Consider the following 22616-nt stretch of genomic DNA (forward strand, 5'->3'; position numbering starts at 1 on the left):
AAGGTAAATTTAAACATTCTTATTGCATAATACTTTGTAATTACTTAAAAAAATAATTTATCAAAACTGTACTCACGTAATTCGAAATTTAATGTGAATCAGCAATAATGAAATGGTCACGGTGCAAAAACAAAGCACACAAACAAGGTTTTTTGTGATCAATTGATTTCGATTGTAAACATATTATAATAAACCTTATTATATAAAGTATTAATGCTATTATGTGTTTAAGCCTCCAATCGACTTTAATAAAGCAAGCTATTATACGAAATTATAACATACTTAAGCCGATGTTTGAACAAGCGGTTTCCAGTTTTCTGAATGTTTTGTTGGAGGAAGGTTAAGACAGTGAATCAAGATGGAGTTTGAACCGAACAATAGTCTCCTAAAGCTCAGTCCAGAATCTGTTGAAGCTGTTTACAAAGAGTACAATTTGAAAAATGAACAATCAGTTAATGAATCTGTTGCAATTTTACGGAAATGGATGCAGCAACAGCAGCATTTTACGAGAACTGATTTTAGTGAGTATAATTACATATTTATTTATTTAATTAAATTGCGTTACATGCGACTTAGTTACTAAATAAAATTGTAGTACTAAATAATTATCACATGCACCTCGTAATAAGGCATAACAATGAACGACAGAGGGGCAGACATTCAAATATATTTTTCCTCTAGGTATTCATTAATAGAATAGTAACATTTTTCCAAAAGTAACTTTTTCAAAGAGCTTATGAATTTTTTAATATTGGTTTCAGCTTTTAGGTGTTCTGGTAACTTATTATAAATTTTAACTGACATTGGGTAGGGACCGGAACTGTGTAATGTTAATTCAGATTTAGTTTGCATAAGATTATTTTTATAGCGAGGTGTGTTGTATCGGGCACTTACATTCGTACTCATTATTATTTATAACATGATTTATTAAATAAATATTTATATACTAAAAAAAAAGGGATTTATACATAATTAATTATATGAAATCAAATTAAATTCATTTCATTCATGTAGGTCACGGAAATGACAGTTATGAATGTCGAAGAAAAAAATTTTTTTTCCTATTGAATCTACTGCTACTTCGTAAAGGGTTGAGAGCTAATGAGAAGAAATAGCATTAAACTCATTGCCACTCTTTAAATAATACAAGGAAGTAAAATTTTTGTTGATTAAAATTATAAAAGTAAAATTTAAAACAACATAGTATTCACGTTTTATCGTAATCATCCAATTACGAATTAAAATAATAATAAAAAATTGTAAAACTTATACACACAGTTTTTCAATGTAATGAGAGTTATCAAATCTTATGATCATATTAATCTAATTTTTTATTTTATTTTATTTTATTGGGGTTGACAACAGCTGAATACAAAATAATCACTTATAGTTAAATACAAAAACATAGCCAATTATAGTCTACCACAGTTTAGCTAATAGAAGGAACAGCAGTGTTTACAATAATAAAGAAAAAAAATGAACAATGAATAACACACAATCAGAGAAATTAAATAAAAAAGTATTAAAAAGTGCCTGCGTTGGTTGCATAATGGATTAAATATTGTATAAGTCTGAAAAATGAATATAAATAAGAGAAAAACATGATACATACACAGATTAACAGATTTAATAGTACAATACATACATTTAATAGTTTAATCTATTAATAATTAAATAGAGATATTTGTTACAAATGAGATTTCTCTACAATACTTTTTATGGTGGGTTTTTTAAAGGTCAACCTAGAACCGTAGAATGGATCTATATCTTTGAAGTATTTATTATATACATTTGTGCAACGAGTGAGAACACTGTTCTGGCCATAATTAGTACGACGAGTCGGAACTTGAAAAGTAGAAATGTCACGGGTGCGCAACGACGGAGCGCGTAGGCATATTCCTGCCAGAAGAGAAGGACAGTTGAGACGACCGCTCAGCACATCATGTGATAACAGTATGTCCGAGACAGTACGTCTTTCCTGCAATGTCAGCAGATTGTATATGCGACAATTGTCTTTGTAGTTGGATGCAACCTTCCGGAATTTATAGTTTAAGTGTGTTAAAACTTTTTCTGAATTCGTTCTAACCTATCTATATATATGGCGTAAAATGGGTTCCATATCACGGAGGCATACTCTAAAATTGATCTAACGTATGCGTAATAAACTATTTTTAGGGAACGTGGATTTTCAAAATGATGACAAGTACGCATTACGACGCCCAAATTACGAATATAAAATTATTATCAAGGTGACCTTTATAAATTATTAAATTAATTTTGAATAAAGAAATAATATATTTTATGAAATAATGTACAATGTCAACAATTATTGTGCTTATTATAATAATGACTTATGTTTATAAATTAACATTTTCAAAGTCATATAAAAGAATGTTAAATGTTGAAGGTTCATTGTTAATAATAGTTAATTACATTCGTAAATTGCACGAAGAATTAAAAAAAAATGTTAACCGATACTATTTAATTGGGCACAAAAACCATAAAATATAAGTAATGGGTAGATGTACTAATAATGTAAGGATCAATAAAGCAATTTTTATTATTTATTTTTATTTTATGGGTCTTCAAAAAAAGTGCTTACGCAGTACATCTTCCTAAAAGGACAGCAACGCACTTGCGATTCCTCTGTGTTGCAGGAGAAGGGTAGCGGTGATCACTTAAAATCAGGAACACATACGATGGTTTGTCCTCATCTTCCATAAAAATAAAAATATTTCTTCAATCGTCCCTCAACCTTTGTATTTTAATTATTATACATACCTACATAATTCGTTCACATAGTACATACACTAATCATTTATTTATTTAAATACGTGTATGTATAAATATTTAAGCGTACATTTATTCGTCATTATAAGTTGGAACTACTAGGTTTCGAATCTAGGATCCGTGGCTTAGTTGGCTTATATTGTGGCTTTTGTGGGAAGGTTACCACGATTGAGCCAATGTCAGGTTGAGGTAGGCTACGAAGTAATGAATAATGGTATGGTGTTGAAAAGCATTCCAGTTTTAACGGTAATGATCAATGTTTCAACAACAGTTTTTTAATTTTTATTTTAATTTCTGAAATAAATATACAAGTGATTGTAAAATTAGAAAATGAATTGAAGTAAATACATAGTTATCAGGCTGAATACGCACTGGGATATTAAGTTGACAAGTGTCTAGTATTACTTATCTTTGGCGCCTTGTTCTCACTTATATGAGTATAATTGCAAGCAAACGGTATATACGATGGGAAACTCCCAGCCTATTTAATCAGTAATAATTTACCTACAAAACATTTAGCCGATTTATTTGTTCAACTTTGTTAAAAAACATCGTTACAATTACATAAGCAACAGCTATCGATCTGTAACCTTCTAGTTTAGAGGTTTAATAAAAGTAGAACCGGTCGGAATTCAACATAATATTATTCCGGTGCTTGTGAACCTAATAGCAACCTTTCAATACTTAATTATAAAATATACAATTACCATTGCCACTTGATGAAGGGCAATTTGATTCAACGAAAACAGTGAATATAACAAGTCACTACACTTCATTAAAACATTTAATTTTTTTTTAATGATCCAGACTAAGTACGAAAAAATTACATTCAAATCTCTTCCGTTATAAACATTAGTACATAGAAACATTGATACAACAAACAGACAAAGCTTATATTGAGTATATTAAATTAAAAAAAGAATAAGTACTGGTGGTAAGGTAGTGGCATATTTGAGCTATTTCTTATCGAGAATATAAGAACTGAATTTCAATAACTGGCCCAAATCTAATAATAATACAATATATTTCTTATATTTTTAATCCTTTGTTCAAACGTAACCAATTATAATTAAAAATGGGACATAAATATAAATACTATATTATATTTTCTGACAGTCAATGGTAAAAAGTACATGTACACAACTCATGAACCAAAATTTATCTCAGTCATTGTATTCCACTTTTTTTTACAAAAAAAGAGGACAAACGATCAAACCGGTCACCTGATGCTAAGTGATCACCGCCGATCACACTCACTTCCAACACCGGAGCAATCCCAGGAGCGTCCTGGGCTAAAAACCTGTTAAAAATAGAGCAAAATATGATGTTTGTACTTTTTTGGAGTATCGCTCTGGAAACGAGACGTAAAATCTTTTGTCTCAAGGAGACAAGCGCAGTTGTAGTGCCGCTCAGAATTTTTGGGTTTTTCAGGAATCCCGACACTGCATTGTAATGAGCAGGGCGTATCAATTTCCATCAGCTGAACATCCTAATCGTCTTGTCCCATTATTTTCATAAAAAAAAGTGACGGAGCCGTTCGCAGAGCATTTTATTATCCCCACCACTTTGAGCAGCTCTCGAGTAAATTTCCACTTTTTTCACTTTTTGTGTTGTAATCTACTATTTATCTTCTCTGACCTTATTCGAGTTCTTAATCAAAATAGAATTGCCAGCAGCTGCAATCTAGAAAATAGGATATATTTAATATCAAATAACGCTTTATGATTCTGTGAGTACAATTCTCCCACATTATTTCCACACCTTGTGTCGATGATTTCCGAGTAAAATAAAACAAGCACTAAAAATAAAAAGAATTAGTTACAAATGTGTAATATGTAGTAATGTAACTATGTTTTACATACTAAATATCAATTGATTCAAAATCCAATGAACTTACTTGTCATAAGCAAAATAAAAGATACTTCTAATGAGATAGAAATCTATAGGAATATTGTTAAGAGTATTTTTGGTACCGATCAGTATTTTTTAAAATTAAATTCAAATATTTTTATTCAAAAGGATTTTAAATCACTTATTGAAAGTCAAAAAGCTGTTACCCATTCCAAAATGAATGCCTCAGGCCTGAGAAGAATGGGTGCAACAAACTCAGCGACTGAGTAAAATTACTGAGATAGACAGCACTGCAACGAAAACACCTATTATTATTTGAAGAGGGAGGACTTTTTTCTTGTCCGAATGATTCCTAGTAACACCGCGTCCAAAATTGAACTATTGTGTTCGCCACTCATATTAAAGCTCGTCGTCAAGCTCTGCCGCCTTTACGAACCGCAGTATCTTCTTGACGCGAGTATTACAAACACCATCTGGTAGCAAGATGTAGTCGCAAAAGATTGTGTTACGCTTATATGGCCGCTTATTATATTATACGCTTATAAGCATATTGGGCCGCAATCTAACAATCTAGCAATACACCTATACTTGCTTATAAGTATTATGTTTTTTGTGCAGAATATGTCAAATACCGCGAACCAACAGCATTTCAGACACTGAAGGTGTGTCGTAATACGTGATATTCATTACAATCCCAAGTATACTTAGTGCTAAACGTATTATACGTTACATTTATTTGTTTCATTGTCTTTTTCAGGTGATAATTATCTCAGATCCATGGTAATCGGAGGTAAAGGATCTGTAGAAAGAGCGAAAAGCTATATAGATAGAATTTGTACGCTACGAACAACAGTTCCCCAATGTTTTGGTGATTTTGATGTGAAGAAGGACTTGAATTATGTATTTGAGTCATTGTAAGTATCCTTGTATATAAAAATCTATATTTATTTATGTACAAAAATTTCAATCGTCATATTCTGTAAGTATTTTGAAGACCTTGATTTTGTCTAAATGAGATAAACTTTCAATAATAACCATATTTAATTTACTTTTGAATGTTTTATTATTTCAATAATAGTTAGTCTACAAATAAAGAACGATTCAGGACTCGAACCCATGACCTCTGGCGTTCCGTGCCAGTGCTCTGCCAACTGAGCTAGTCAACAATAGTTAGTCTCCCATGTACACAAAATAATTAGGATCATACATTGGCATGGATAAAGAGCAAATATGCAGATTTATAATTGACATATAATATTGCCCCAAACTAGACATAGCTATGGTTACAACACAACGATAAGTTTAATATATGTACTTAAACATACATAAATACATATACACATCCATGACTCGGAATATACGATGACAGATGCGACTATAATATGTGTCATTATAAGCAGGTGACTATGATCGTTTGATCAGTATAAAAGATAAATTTTATAATTAATCATAATTAGAGGTAAATCATTAATAATAACCTTAGCCTCGAAAATCTTCCGCTTGTTGTTTAAAATATGTAATTTTTTAACATAACTTTAGACAACTAGGTCATTGAAATTTTGTAAGTGTGGCTAACGTGTAAGATGCTGTCGATAAATTACTTGGTGACGTACAAGTAATAGCCTATTAGTCAAATAATAATTACATTTTGAAATTTAGACACAAGACACGTTTAATTTAAATTGGTAAACCAGCCATTGTTATATTCAAACTAGTCAAGGCTCAATTTGAGCCCTGCTGAGATAGATATATAAAACAACACATTTGAAATAAAATTCATTAGTAAAAAAAGAAATCTCAATAATAAATAATAAGGAAGAAGCAACACAATAATCCCCACATGGAGTACTGTTCTCACCTGTGGGCAGGTGCTCTCCAGTACCAGTGTCTTCCATTTGACCGCATACAACGAAGAGCCGCTCAAATCATAGACGATCAATTTTTCTACGATCGTCTTGATTCTTTAGCATTGCGTAGAGATGAGGGTTCTCACTGCATCTACAGCAATAATTACGGAGAGTGCTCAGAGGAGTTGTATGGGTTGATTCAATCCAAATTCCTCCACTGGATATTCCGTTAAAATGCTAAATTTCACATCATGTTCCACAGTCTATTCAACTTCTTCTATATATATATTCTATAAAAGCCTTACCAGCTGTTGCTACATAATTTAAAAGTAGGAAGTTTGTCATAACACTGATGTATTAGGCGTACTGGTACCGTAATAGTTTTTTGCCATCAAAATTAGATGCAGAAATGGTCTTAAAATCGAACCCTGTAGTAACAGTTTGAATTATTCTCATATAAAAATCTCTTTACTTTTATATTATAAGAAGCTGACCCGACAGACGTTGTTCTGTTCATAATAAGAAAAATCTCTTGTGGGTGGAATTACGTAAAATTCCTTCTTAGCTGACCTCTACTCGGCGAAACTAATATTCCTACCAAATTTCAAGTCTCTACGCCTTATGGCTCCTGATATATCGTGATGAGTGACTATATACGTTGAAATCTCTTATATATATATATGAATGGAAAAAATACATCCCATGATTCTAATATTTAAAATATACTCGTATAAGTGAAAGCATATTAAATCGATTATGTGGGGTGGAGTGGTGGTTGAGTTATTCCATAACAAAAAAGTATCACTATAATAAATATTTTTTTTTCTGTTCAATCAACTATCGTATTAAATTAATTAATTATTTGTTAATTTCAGTATTCCAGCAATTTTACCAAACGTTACTAAAAACAATCACAGGATTTTCGTCGGAAAGTTAATCAACAACATTAAGAGCATAGAGCAAATCCGAGATTACATACGCTTTTCGATGTGGGTAAGGAATAATTCTTTCATTTTTAACTGACTTCAAAAAAGGAGGAGGTTCTCAATTCATCGATATGAAATATTTATGTTTGTTACATCAGAACTTTCGACTTTGGGAACCGATTTTGTTTATTCTATTTTTATTTGAAATCTTGTGCTTCCCGTGTGGTGGTAGTGAATATTATTATATCTATTTTGGATTTGATTTTGGAATAATGTTTTTGAAATCGGTCAGGTCCTAAGGTCATTGACCAATACTTCAACTTATCAAAATTGCATAACGCTGACACTACTTATTGTATTAGTAACTCTTATTTATATTTGAAACTATATTATTGTTACTATTTTTTTCATATAAGTAATATAATAATACTAATAATAATATTGACACACTTTTACACAAATTATATTGCCCCAAACTAGGCATAGCCTGTACTATGGGTACAAGACAACGATCTATTTAATACAATATACTTACTTAAACATACATAAATATATATTAACATCCATGACTTGGAAACAAACATCCATATTCATCATATAAATGCTTGCACCTACCGGGATTCGAATCCGGGACCTCTAGCTTAGTAGTCAGGGTCATTAACTATTCGGCTGTGTGGCTATATGGTAATATAACTTATATAATATACCCTTTAAATATTTTTTTTTTATAATTACTGATAAATTATAATAAATATGTAATAAGTATTTGTATCATATTATTAATAAATAAACAAAAGTTTGGTATTTAGGGATCATTAAAATGTTTTTGAATATTTGCAATTTTTTTTCTAGGAGTCGAAAAAGTAAAATTTATTTATTTGCATTAATCATTGTCACAACGTTGGTACTTACTCGTACGTCATACTACTCAGCAGAATACATCAATGAATTAGCATAAAAATATTTACTCATTCATAAGTAATCATTATATATATTTTTACAACAATTTATAATTTAATAATTTTTTTGGGCCGCTTTCAAATACACACCTTTGATTTTTTTAAGAATACATGGCTACAAGTTCATGCTAATTCTATGTTTAATTTTATAATAAATTCATTTTATTTTCTGACTTGTATATATGTTTTGATTTTAGCTGATAGAATATATAAAGGGGTGTGATCCAATTCCTGGATATGAAGTTGTAATAGACTTAAGCGGATCTGGGGTAGGGAGTTTAGTACATTTTATGAATACAATGGAACTTCGAAATGCCATTGAAATTTATTTGGTGAGTATAATATACCGTTCAATATTATTATTCATTAATTTATATGCTACTGTCGGCACAAGATAAGAAATCGACATGAGGAAAAAAGCGGATTGTGTGGTTTTATGAAACTACGGTAAAAGTGAAACTTTTTTATAGATGGACATTTAGCAAAAATTTTTTGGAATAATATTCCATTAAGGGTGTAAAAATCGCATTATCAATCTTAATTTTATACTTGGAAAATTGGAATGATCATGGGAAATAATAAAAGTAGCCTTAGTCTACAATTTTTATTGAACTCTGTGTCTTAGCCCTGGTTAAAAATATTAAATAAAAGTTTCACTTTTATAAATAACAACATTTACATTAAACACTGACAAAAATAAACAAAATAGCGTGGAGCACTGGCACAAATGAGTAATAGTCTACACGGTCAACTGCTGCGAACTATAGGTGCCAGCCGACCGGCACGCGACATGCAACACATAGACGAAAAAGTTTGTGACGATGTAATAAAAGTTTCACTTTAATAACGAGCCCGTTAGTCAATACATAATAGTACATAATTGTGAAACAGGTACTTATACTTAGGAAACTTCCATAATTTGCATGTGAGAAGCGCCAGTGGTGAGCGGTAGTAGGTAATTAAGAAAAATATTTTTTAATAAATTCTTACACGCGTTTAGAGTTTACTGCACGTGTGTTATACGAGTATTATTGACAAACGACACGCTTAGCACAAAACATGTTGTATGTGAGGCAAAAATAATTATCATGAATGGCGACCACGTACCGGAAGACGCAGTGCTGTTAGGCCCCACAAAAGATGGACAGACGATCTGATCAAGATCTCCGGAATACGTTGGATGAGGGCAGCGCAGGAACAATCGTGGTGGAAATCTTTGGGGGAGACCTTTGTCCAGCAGTGGACGTCTTCCGGCTGATAATGATGATGAAGATTACAAATAAAATGTGATACTTAGAGGTAAAAACGTTGCCCATGGATTGTAATATAAATGTGGGTAACACTGAAAATGTTTAGAACTAGCATGTTAGAAATATTGCTAATGAAAACTTTTTTGAATTTTAATTTTAGAATTCTTTGGTAACCTAGTAGTATATTGCATTCATTTGTCATTTGTTTTTGTGAATTGGCAGCAAATCTAAAGTCTTGTTACACGTGAAAATGAACCTAACGGGAGAAAATTTTCGGTCAATGATTTATTATGACTTTCGTTGTGGGCTTACTCAAAAACAAAGCTATGATAGGCTGCGATTAGCATTTCTTAATGAAGCCCTATTTCGTGCCATTATTTACAATTGGCTTAATGAGTTTAAGCGTGGACGTAGCAATCTCAATGATGATCCGCGTGAGGGACGTCCTTTATCAGCGACTACTGAAGATAACATCAGTGCTGTGCGACGCATGATAGAAGAAGATAAGGGAGTGACCTATCAGCAGATACGGGCAAGCCTAGGCATTGGTATGGGTCAAGTTCAAAAATATTATACGAACATTTAGGCGTCAGGAAGCTTTGTACCAGATGGATTCCCCGTACTTTAACCGACGCGGACGGCCAGAAACACCTTCAATGGACTGGTGTCGCCAAATGTTAGATAACAACGGCGGTGACTCAAATGCTGTATTTGACATCGTCACAGGTGATGAAAGATGGATATATTGCTACGAACCTGAAACCAAAAGACAATCAGCTCAGTGGGTGTTTCCTTTCGATGATCGGCCAACTAAGGTAAAGAAAGGAAGAAGTCAAGGAAAAAAAAATGATTGCCACATTCTTTAGTTGGACAGTTGTGCTAGAAGATGGAAGGATAGTTGCTGCAGACTAGCATGTCAATCGCTGTTTGCCTGTTGTCTTGGAAAAAATTCGATAGCAGCGCCCTCGAAGCAGGATCCTTCTTCAACCACGACAATGCTTCCGCAACGCACTCCGCAAAACGGACTATCGAATATTTGACTATGCCAGGTGTCGAGATAATGAGTCATCCGCCATACAGTCCTGACCTGGCGCCCTGCGACTTTTATTTATTCCCAAGAACTAAAGATAAAATTCGAGGTATTCGCTTTACGAGACATGAAGATGCGGTGAAAGCGTGCGAAAGTGCCATATACGAGACCCCTAAGGAAGAATGGGCCACTGCTTTTCTCAGTTGTTCCATCGAATGCGACGATGTGTAGAGAGGAACGGAGGTTACTTCGAAAAACAATAAAAGTATTGGCAACTTTCTACATTAAGCCGTTTTTCATTTTCTAAACATTTTCAGTGTTACCTAGGTAATATATACAAGCAATATTACAATAATCTATCATTTAATATCGGGTGCTCTAAATAATAATATCATCTTAAAGGTTACGATTTACTTCTTTTTCAACGAATTTGCTTGTTTATATTGTTTTTTTATACATTGAAGTTTTTGTTTTCTTTCAAAGTTGTTAACCACGCTTACTAAATTTTATAATACAATAGAGTCACGTTTTACTACAAAAGTAAAATACGGAAGATAAAAGAGGAGTTTTAGGAATTGAAGATATGAATAGATATTATATATGTTCATGTATGTATGTACATATAGTACAGATCTTTCATACCCACCTACCTAATTAGTTACTGCATGTGAAAATATCGACCAAATATATCCTAAGAATTCACATATTATTATGTCCATTTTATTATACCCTTTACCGCATACATAAACTTGCGCACATAAAATTTTAATTTCTACAATAAGTTTCAGTTTTTCCTTTCTAGGATCACATACAAGCCATACTCTGCCATAAAAATGCCATCTATGATCGTTTTTAAGTACTAAGATCGGAGTTTAAAATCAGTTGACAAGCATTTAGTGCAAGCTGTTTTGAAAATTATAATCTTAATATACAAATTACGTGTCACGTTGTTTGTCCGCGATGGACTCCTAAACTATTGAACGGATTCAAATGGGGATTACTTCATGGAGTGCAGTTTAGTGCAACTTGAGTGATAGCATAGTTTTTATTTCGATTTGGGACCTATAATTATTTTTATTTTCAATATTTGTTTTGTATGGACATATTTTGTAAGAGAGAATTTAGTGACGCACGGTTTGACAGTTCCACTGTGAAACAATTTCATTAAAACAACAGGGAGCATTTTTTACGAAATAACTCTTATGTTTTGAAATATTTTTGGCAAATTCCTATAAAACAGTATTTTTTTTATTATCTCCAGAACAACGTCTATCGGATCCGCTAGTAAAAATATATAGAGAACACCTGTTATTTGAAAAAAGTAGTATTCCGAAATATAGTAAAATTAACGAATTTTAGATGAATTCGGGATTTTATATTTTTATCCGTCCGGATATTGGTCATATGGGATATATTGGTCGTCCGACCAAGCCTTGCTCGGATTTTTAAGAATGTATAAAACTTGAACAAAAAAATTTAATAGGATATCTGGATTCGAACCGGGGTCTTCTGCTTTCCGGATCACTTAATATCCTTGTCTTGTACAAAGTGGCGAAATTTACCTTTGTATTCTAATGTTAATGTAGATGTTTCTCATTAAAACACGGAAACTACATTTTTTTTAAATTGAAACCTAGCAATATCAATTTATCGTCTTTTGTAAATACTAAATTTGTGTATACAAAATTTTATGAAAATCGTTGTTTCCGAGATTCAGATTATATATATATATACTAGTTGACTCGGCAAACGTTTTTTGGCCATATAGATTATGTTTAGACTTAGACCGTTTCTAGGACATTGCAACATTTCTTTATTTTGCTAAAATAAACGAAGCCTAGATTATATATCCATTATTACATCAGCTATCTGCCAATAAAAGTCCCGTCAAAATCGGACAGCCATTCTCTGAGATTAGCCGGGACAAACAGATGTACCGTATATATATATTCATATACATGTAGTAAAAAACGGTTATTTCAATATTACAAACATACACTCCAATTTTATTTACATGTATTGATAAATATCTTTAAACGAGCAATTCTGCAAGAATTACAATTATGTTCAAATTTAAATTCAAAAAGTATTTAATGCGTGATTCATATGATAATCCAGGTTATACCAAATGATGTCAGTGACTAACTCGGAACTATTTGAATTTCGAATATTATATTTCTTGAAACGTTGCAACCTTCTTAGAAATAAAAAAAAACAATTGACGGGATATCATTTGTCAATTATTTTATATCACATATCAAAGTTCTACGTACGCAACAAAAATGGAATAAAGTTGAAAATATTTTAGAGCAATGATTTTTTATGATTTTAATAGTTCTATCTTACCGCAAGACTGTGCCGCTCGTCTTCAAAATGCTTTTGGGAGAGAAGCACCTTGCTTGAGCAATTGAATTTGTGCGAGGTCGGGTTTCTTTACATGACGAATATCGAGAAGGGCGGCCTTCAACTGCCGTCAACAAAACTGCCGTCAATATGGTTATAACGTATGAGACTGTTCGAGGACTATTGGGGATTGGTATGAGCCAAATTCAAAAAAATTTACACGAAGAATTGAAAGTTCGGAATCTTTGTTGTCGTTGGATCGCTCATGAACTGACAGCGGAGCAGAAGGGGGCTCGCGTGGAATGGTGTTCACAGCTACTAATGAAGTACGACCACGGACATTCTAATGCTGTTTATGACATTGTCACACTCCTGTGGACTTATTGTTTCATTCCAAAACGTGGATTTATTGTTTTGAACCCAAAATACAGCAATCTTGTGAATGGGTCTTTGAAAATGAGAACAGGCAAACAAAACTAAGTAATTTTTAGCTTCCGAAAAAGTACAACACGTCACCCATCCTGCACATACACCTAAGCTATCAAAAATATTAATATCGTTATTAAAATCTGTTCTTACAGCTAACGATTGGACGATGAAACGCAGTATGCTTTGCAGTGAAGTTGGAACTGAGTATTTATGAAACATAAACTACAAGCATGAAAGGCGACTGAGTGACATTAAAAAAGGAGCTTCTTAAATCATTACTTATTTGCTCTCTAGTATTAACTGTAATAGATCTTCCTCACGATGGCATCTTAAGCAATTTGGGCTGTCTGTTTCACGCATTAAATATTTAAATTTATGGGCAAGTATGGTAGGATCGCAATCTCACACAAATAACCAGGTCTCTTACTCAGCTACGGGTCCTATCTGCACAATTCCACTTGAAGATTAAGAGAGTATTAATGCCGAGCGGTATTCTAACATTTTTTTACCCAAGGTGTTTAAAAAAGTTCGCGAAAGTCGACCAAAAATCCGCGTTCTCTTACATCATGACAACGCTTCTTCGCACACGGCCAATAAAACTAAGTCATTTTAGCTTCCGAAAAAGTACAACTCGTCACCCATCCTGCACATAGCCCTTGTGATTTCTGTTTTTTCACCAAATCAAAGATTTGATGAGAGGTTTCAGGTAGAAAACATACCATCAGATCAGTGATGTTTTAAAAAATGGTTCGATCGCATGAAAAAATGTTTAAAATGTAAAAGAGAGTATTTTGAAAAGCAGGCCATGCAGGTCTCTCTCGGGAAAACGTCGACCAGTGCCGGGAGAAACTTGTGTCTTCTATCGAGTCCTCTCTCGAGAAGGTCTCGGAATGGGGTAAGTTGAACCTTGTCCAATTTAACCACCAGAAGACTCAAGTTTGCGCGTTTTCCACTAAAAAAACCCCATTTGCCGTATCACCGCTCTTCGAGAACACTTCCCTTATAGCCTCGCCTAGTATCAGAATACTGGGTCTCGAAATCTCGAGCGATTGCCAATTCCGTGGCCATCTGGAGGGCAAAGCCAAATTAGCTTCGAAGAAACTGGGCGTCATAAATAGAGCACGGCAATACTTCAAGCCGGCCCACATTCTAGCGCTCTACAAAGCGCAGGTCCGGCCTCACATGGAGTATTGCTGTCATCTCTAGTCTGACGTACCCCAGTATCAGCTCGATCCATTTGACCGCGTGCAACTCAGAGCAGCTCGAATTGTTGGGGACCCAGTACTCTGTGAACGGCTGGATCACTTGGCGTTGCGTAGAGACGTCGCTTCATTGTGTGTCTTCTAACGCATTTATCACGGGGAGTGTTCCGAAGAGCTGTTCAACCTGATTCCTGCCGCCGAATTTCACCTTCGTACGACACGCCACAAGTTACTATATCATCCCCACCATCTGGATGTGTGGCGGTCCTCCACAGTGCGGTTTTCAAGGAGCTTTCTTCCTCGTACCACGAAACTGTGGAATGAGCTTGCTTGTGCGGTGTTTCCGGGACGATACGACATGGGTACCTTCAAGAAAAACGCGTACACCTTCCTTAAAGGCCGGCAACGCTCTTGTGATTCCTCTGGTGTTGCAGGAGAGTGTGGGCGGCGGTGATCACTTAACACCAGGTGACCCGTACGCTCGTTTGTCCTCCTATTCTATAAAAAAAAAGCAATTAACATAATATTTTGGTTATAACATGTTGTTTTTTTTAAGTTACGCAAAGCTTTTAGTGTGACCTACGAATTCTTCAGTCGGATTCAGTTAGTGACTCTGATGATGATAGCCTATTGGCAAATAAACCTGGTTCGAGAGGCGGCAGGGCTAGCAAGGTGACAGATGGTTATCAACCAGAAAAAGAAGTTTTTGAAATCCATTATTTTGAGTACTTATTTACAGACGAGATGTTTGAACATGCAAAAAGTCAAAACATTACTTATTCTGATGAGAAACCAATGGATCTGACATCAAAATATGAGCTTGCTCAGAATTTCAATGGCCATTAACACTATATTCCCAACAATTCAAGCAGCTCTGTGTTGCGGTCAAATGATTCGAGCTGAATGATGGGGTGTACCAGACCAGATATGAGAGCAATACTCCAAATGTCACCAGACCTACACTTTGTAAAGCGCTAATGTGGCATGAGAGGCTAGAAACATTGCTTTGTTCTTTTTATGAAGCTCAGTTGCTTCGAAATCAGCTTTGCCTTCCAGATGACCGCGTAATCGGCAAACGCTCGAGATTTCCAGACCCAGTATTTCATTACTAGGCTAGGCAGTAAGGAGAGTGTTGTTGAAAAGCGGTTTTTGTGGCAAACTTGCAAAGTTTTCTTTGTCCCATTCCGCGCCCGATAGACGACATAAGTTTCTCTGACTGTGGTCGACAATGCATGTTCCGACTTATCATTGTAATATTATGATTTTATATTATAGTCAACAGTAGATCCATGACAGGATGTCCCATAAGGGTAGCCACACTACACATTTAAGGAAGTGGGTCTATGTAAGCACTTCATTGATTGCCAATTGAACGTAGCTCATCAGATGATCCGTCTCTCCATTCCCACTATGGGACCATTAGACACATGTGTACATGTAGAAGCGGTCCAAAATCTACGCGCAGCCATAGAGTAGTAAACAGTGACACCAGATATCCTCCCTAATGATCAAAGATATACCGGTAAACATTTCTTGCTAAGTAAAATATATTATTTGTTTAAGTCAACCGTATAGATGCTGAGTAATAAAGCGAAATTGTTTTGTTAGCTGGAAAATATAATATTTTTTAATTATTTATTTTTACAAGCCCTCCATCATATTCATTTATTCGTCTTATAAACTGTGGTGGACAATGTTTAAATAATATTAATATCGTTAGTAAAATCTGTTCTTACAGCTAACGGTTGAACGATAAAACTTAGTATGATCTGCAGTGAAGTTGGAACTGAGTATCATAACATAAACTACAAGTCTATGAAAGGCGACTGTCATTAAAAAATTTACTCCTTAAATCTTTACTTATTTGCTCTCTAGTATTAACAAGATCTTCCTCATGATGGCTTCTAAAACAATATGGGCTGTCTGTAACAAATAACCAGGTATCTTACTCAAGAAAGTGTGGCTCATTCCCAAGGACTTTGTAACATGTGCCTTTGCTTTGGGAGTTTTCATCAAAATATCCTTCCACTGTAGGTATGACTCTTTTCTAACCAAAGATATATTTTCTGAAAAACGAGGTATTACTTCAAGTGTAACTCTTTTAAGACACGCATCTGATGCTTGTAACTCAGCAACCTCATTTCAGAAAATGCCAACATGAGACGGTATCCATAAAGTTAATACTTCAACCCCATTACATATCAATTTAAAGATACTTTTAATAAAAAGGTAAGCTCTACTACCCAACTCACCCTTGGCGCAACCTAACAAATGCATTAGAGCACCTTAGGATTCCTTAAAAATTACCACTTTGGTACTTGTTACTGATATGATCACTGCCCTTTTATTTGGTATCTGCAATTATTTAAGAGATTTTACTTAATAGTACAAGTAGCATGGCGTGAACGAGGCTACATTAATTTGTTGATTGTGAAACACAAACTGAAATTGTTAAATTAATGGAAGAGCAAGCTTTAATATAATATCTATTTTCAGGGTGGTTATGGTATGAAAATGAAAGGCTTACATTTCATTACTACATCGAAGATCATAGATGCCGTAATATCTATCTTAAAACAGATATTCAAGCCTAAGTTAATCAGCCGAATATTCGTTCATAAAAATTATGAGCAGCTTTACGATGCTGTTGAAAGGGAGTTATTACCGAAAGATTTAGGTGGTGATGATAGATCTCTCTCGGAAATCAATAGTAAGTATATTTTATTGACTAACGTTCGGCGTCATTTTATTTTAATTTAAATATTTAAAAAGAAAATCACATTCTAAGATTATAATATAAATATGTAATAAAAGAACCGATTCAGAATAAAATTCTTTAAGTAGCTAGATATGATATAAGGATAATTGCTAACAAGGTAAATTAGTTAGTTAGGTATACGTCCACTAAAATAATTTTAACGTTACATGTATTTGGATATGGTGATTATTACATATTATGACCTGTCAAAATCAAAGATTTAAACTTAAAAATAATACGAAAGGAATTCGTACAGCGAATAAGTTTTATGCAATAGTTTTAAGTTTTATCAACTTGAAATAAAATCTCATTAGCTGTACCTACTAGTTTTATTTGGCTGGATTTGATGACATATACTTTTCAAACCATAAAATAGAGAATGTTGTTTCCAGCAAAATTTCTGTTTTTCTGTTAATCTAATGGAGTAATTCAGTAAATTTTATTACGCTAGCATAAAAAATGCAAGCAATGAAAAATATTCCTTCATCCAGGAATTTTGATGTCCACCTGTATGCTCTGGTTTTTATTTTACAGATTTTTGTATAAGTGAAGTTAGATCGCCAGCTAATTATGACATAGCTAAAATACTGAAAATTTATCAAAAAACACTTTTGACCTGTTTGAAAATAGCACATAAAGGTTCTATAATTCGTTAGCAAACCAGCTCACTGAAAGAAAGCTAATGAATCTTGTACTCATTTGCGAATTTTAATTAAGATGTAATGAAACTGAACTGATTTAGAAGAAATTGATAACTGGTGGTTAAAAGTAGATCACGTACGACAAGAACGTCGACAATAGGTCGGTCAAGTTTCACAGACTGTGGCGAAACCCGGGTGAACTTGTATTAAAATGATGCTTCGTGTATTGTGGTATTGAGGGTAGAACTATCGACTCGAACCTCTACTCCCAACAACAGCTCATAAAGCAAGAAGTTGAGAGAAAGCAACCGGAATTGATCAATAGAAAGAGTGCGGTCATTCATCACGATAACGCTTACCACATACATCTATAGTCACTCCAAAATTAGGTGACAACATATCCATCATATAGCGCTTGCCATAGATAATTTATACGTCTAGATTCTAGATAGACTGTAACAGCTGTGAATACGTTGAAAAAAATTGTGGCAAACTGTTAATCTCTATTTTCAGCAACGCACGCACACTTAAAGTGACGCACAAATCGCGAGTATAAGACGTAGCGGTCATGCACACTAAAAACACTGTAAAATACCTGGCCTGTTGTCATGCGTTGCCTAACAACAGTAGACTCTGACTAGACGTACCTTGTCGTACTCTGTCTTGCCTTGCGACTTCATATTTTTCACAAGTTTCAGTTTCTTCAGAGTAGGATAATTACTTAGTCTGGCCATAAATACTGTTCCAATAATAAAAAATAAACAAAATATTACATTTAAATTTGGAATTTGTAATTTTTATATGATTATTCATTGAGTTTTCTCATTTTGGGCCAATCATCATCAGCCAGAAGACGTCCACAGCTGGACAAAGGCCTCCCCCAAATATTTCCACGACGTTCGGTCCTGCACTGCCCTCATCCAATGTTTTCCGGCGATCGGAAATGACCGTATTTATGCTCAAAGCTCTATCGAAGCTTCCCAATTAGTCAATAGAGTGCAACCTGGGCACTATCCGACTTCAGTGATGGTTTGGTGGGGTATTAGCTATGAAGGAGTGACTGAGCCATACTTTTGTGAATAAAGTATCAAAACATTGGTACAAGTGTATCAAGATACCATTATTGAGACGGTAGTGAAGCCCCTTAACAACACCATGTTCAATAACTAAGATTGGTCATTCCAGCAAGACTCGGTGCCGGGTCATGAAGCTCGGTCTACGCAGTCATGGTTCGAAACGAACGTTTCGGACTTCATCAGAGATGAAGACTGGCCGTCGTCTTGTCCCAGTTTTAACCCACTGGATTATGATTTATGATCAGTCTTAGAGTATACGGCTTGCTCTAAACGCTATGATAATTTGGAGTCCCTAAAATAATCCGTACGATTAGCAGTAAAGAATTTTCCCATGGAACGAGTGCGTGCTTCATTTTTATATCAGAAGTCCCAAAATTTCTGCAAAATTGGGACCATATTATCACTACTTACTAAACAAAAAGTGCACATAATATTATGTACTGAAATTGAATGTTAATAAATTAGTAAAATATATTGAGTTTTGCGAAGAAAAGTTTGCCCCAAATTAAGTATGTTAGAATTCTCGCTCACTTTTTAAAATATGAGTTACGATGATATTTAATCGTAACACTGGGCGAATATAAGATAGGCCGCATTTTATGATACTCATTATGAAAGTATATAGATAATTTGTCTAGATGAAGGAGACATTCGACAGAAGATTGCCACGGTAGAGAAACATTTGTATAAGAGACATTGCACGAGACGTTTTCGGATAGCTTGAATTCCATTATTGTATAATTTGTACAGATTATTCCAAATTATACTTCGAAATTCTGACTCCTGGCGTCATATTATGCACAATATACTTCCTTGTTTATCTTAACTATTTGTGATAAAACCGAGCTTTTGGTAACTTTAATAATTGATCACGCTCGTCTATTCAAAAATCGATGATTATTTTAATAACTATTTAACTTTAATATGTAGTAGGTGAATTTTTGAGAAAATCTTTTTTGCACGCGATCGAACTGCTGTTAATTTTTCGAAATTGACTAAAATATATTGTTTGTGAGAAAAAGGGATAAGATAGCAAGATATTCACCTAATACACTCTGCTTAGTACAATGTAGTTATGGTGCTTAGCCAGATGTGCCTCTAAAGCTAATTTGGGTAGGTTACAATAAGAAAATTTTACTACTTTCTTATATAAAATAAATTTTTACACGAAGTCACCGTTCGTTTAGTTACATCAGTATTTGACCTGGTTCAAGTGACACTGACATAACGTGGAGCAATGTCCGAACGATGCTGAAACGAGGCGACCTACTGCATGAGTTTTGATTGATATTATTATAGTTATAAAATTATGCATACACTATTTATGTCTAAGCTGATTTGATTGTGCTTAGACAGATGTGAAACTAAAGCTAATTTGTGTAGGGCTGTCAACCTGAACTCGCTCGTCGTTTTAAGACGTGAGCTTGTAAGTCTCGTTAGCAATTTCATTATTTATGGAGCTCTTCAAACCAGAACATTGTGATGGTTGCACATTAGGTACCTACTGTTTCACGGGAATAACGCGCTACTGTGGTACGAACCTAGGCTGGTATATGAAATATTCATTTCATATTAAAGATTTATTTTAGATTAGATTTTGGTGCTAATTTTAATTTGATAGCTCTGTCGTTCCAGAACAAAGGCATTCTTGACAAACAAAAAACCGATAGCGAAGTGATAAGATCACTCATACAGCACACAGGTGTTCCTTTTTTCATCCACATACCTACATAAATGGTTTTTCAGCATCTTATATACCTATATCATACAGAGTGCTGCCACAAAATTTTGCATTTATTTAGAAAAAAAAAGGAAGAATTATAGGATGAGAATGCTTTGTAAACATTGAATACAATATCATAATAAATTGTGCTTTTCTTGTGTTGTATATTATATACGTATCAATATTAGTTATAATATGAATGTTCTATTCAGAATCTATTACATTTTCAGATGACTGGTTGGAAGCAATGTCGAAGGAAGATTTTAAGAATTATATGAAGACCATGAATATGGCTAAAACAGACGAATCTCGTAGACCCTCTGATAAATTTTGTGAAGAATATGCAGGAATGCCGGGAACATTCAAAGTTTTAACTGTAGATTGATTATTTATTGAAGTAGGCATTACTTTGCCCATCATTATCCAAATGTTTTGGGTTTTCTTTTCCGAGTAGTCTCGTGCCAGAGTTTGGCGGGTCAACATCTCCTGAAGATGCCTCGTGTAGAGGCGAAACACGTGTCGAATTGTATGAAGACGGCGATAGGCGAAAGAAGAAGAAGATTGGCGGAATAATAACTAAAGAAAACTCAAAACATTTGGTTGCAGATTGATTGTAAAAGTATCTTGTTTTTTTTATTTTTATAAAATGGATAATTTTTGATTTGTTATGAAATATTTTTGTGGTAAAATGGTAGCTTTAAGTATATTTATATTTCATGTACAGTAGAAAGTCGGAAATATCCTGAACTTTACATAAATACTAAAAATAAATATAAATATATAGTAAATTGATACTTATATAATAAATTAAATAATGAGCTGGGAATTAAAAAAAATATTAAGATTGTTAAAATATAGAATAAATGTTTTGATTATATTTCGATTTCAAGATGTTATATTGTGTATATATTAAGTAAAAATACTCTGTACAATTAAATAATAAATAAATTGAATAAAAAATACTTTTATTTCTTGTAGGTACAATCGAACTACAGTTAGATTAACAAAATGTTAACGGAATTTGTTACGCATTTTGTTTAATTACAAAGGAATTAAGATAAAAAATTATGCTATAAAGGCGAGGTAGTTGTGGTATATATTGGAATCATATCGTCCAACCACCTTAAAATTGTGAACAAGAATGACTAATGAAATATCACAGTTTACCTTGAGAATCATGCTAATAATTAATATCATATGACAAATACCATGAATCTCTGGGCAGAGAGGTCTCCACATAACGCTGAAGTATTTAGCAGATACTTACTATCAACAGGAATAACTTGTCAAAGCAAATTGCAGGTCAGGTGGCAATCACCTCATGTAGTGGATGGAGTGAAGGAGAAATCTAAATGACCGTAAATAAAATACATAAAACAGGATAACTCTGGAATGGAATCTTAGCCATGCATACTTTGAAGAAAATAGCTAAGCACGTCAGCTTATCGCTTGGTTTTTGCTGTAGCTTTCTCTATCCTCATCAAACCTGAACCTTTTTGTGGTGCTACACGATAGCTAACTCGCAGAATAATAGAAATAATAAAATTTTGAAGCCACTGGACCACATTACCGAGCTGTGGGCAAGCTAATCTGCTCCTGGTTTTTATTTTAAGCTAATGACCAACATCAAATATTTTTATTCAAAATAGGATATTATGATATCACTTATTGAAAGTAAAAAATACCACTCATTCCAAAAACTCGGCGGCCTTCTGTTTTCTTCATAAAAAAATGGTTAAAATCTATCGTACAATACAAAAAATATCGTACAATAAAACTTATCATTTAATA

The 22616-nt window shown here is 33.8% G+C and overlaps 1 protein-coding gene across 1 annotated transcript; it reads left to right on the forward strand.

Moving 5' to 3' along the window:
• The first annotated feature begins 256 nt into the window (after window positions 1-256).
• LOC126975694 (clavesin-2-like) lies at window positions 257-21693 on the forward strand. The gene is made up of 6 exons (XM_050823697.1): window positions 257-521; window positions 5399-5555; window positions 7364-7481; window positions 8571-8705; window positions 17124-17337; window positions 21056-21693. Exons 1-6 carry the CDS (start codon window positions 359-361, stop codon window positions 21208-21210), a joined length of 942 nt encoding a protein of 313 aa, XP_050679654.1. The 5' UTR covers window positions 257-358; the 3' UTR covers window positions 21211-21693.
• The last annotated feature ends 923 nt before the right edge of the window (window positions 21694-22616 follow it).

This window comes from Leptidea sinapis, chromosome 37 (genome assembly GCF_905404315.1).
Source record: "Leptidea sinapis chromosome 37, ilLepSina1.1, whole genome shotgun sequence".
In the NCBI taxonomy this organism is placed as follows: Eukaryota; Metazoa; Arthropoda; class Insecta; order Lepidoptera; family Pieridae; genus Leptidea; species Leptidea sinapis.

Coding starts and splice junctions, on each gene's coding strand:
- LOC126975694 (XM_050823697.1), top strand. CDS start 359: ATGGAGTTTGAACCGAACAATAGTCTCCTAAAGCTCAGTCCAGAATCT. Junction 522..5,398: donor TTTTACGAGAACTGATTTTA/GTGAGTATAATT, acceptor TGTCTTTTTCAG/GTGATAATTATCTCAGATCC. Junction 17,338..21,055: donor ATCTCTCTCGGAAATCAATA/GTAAGTATATTT, acceptor TTACATTTTCAG/ATGACTGGTTGGAAGCAATG.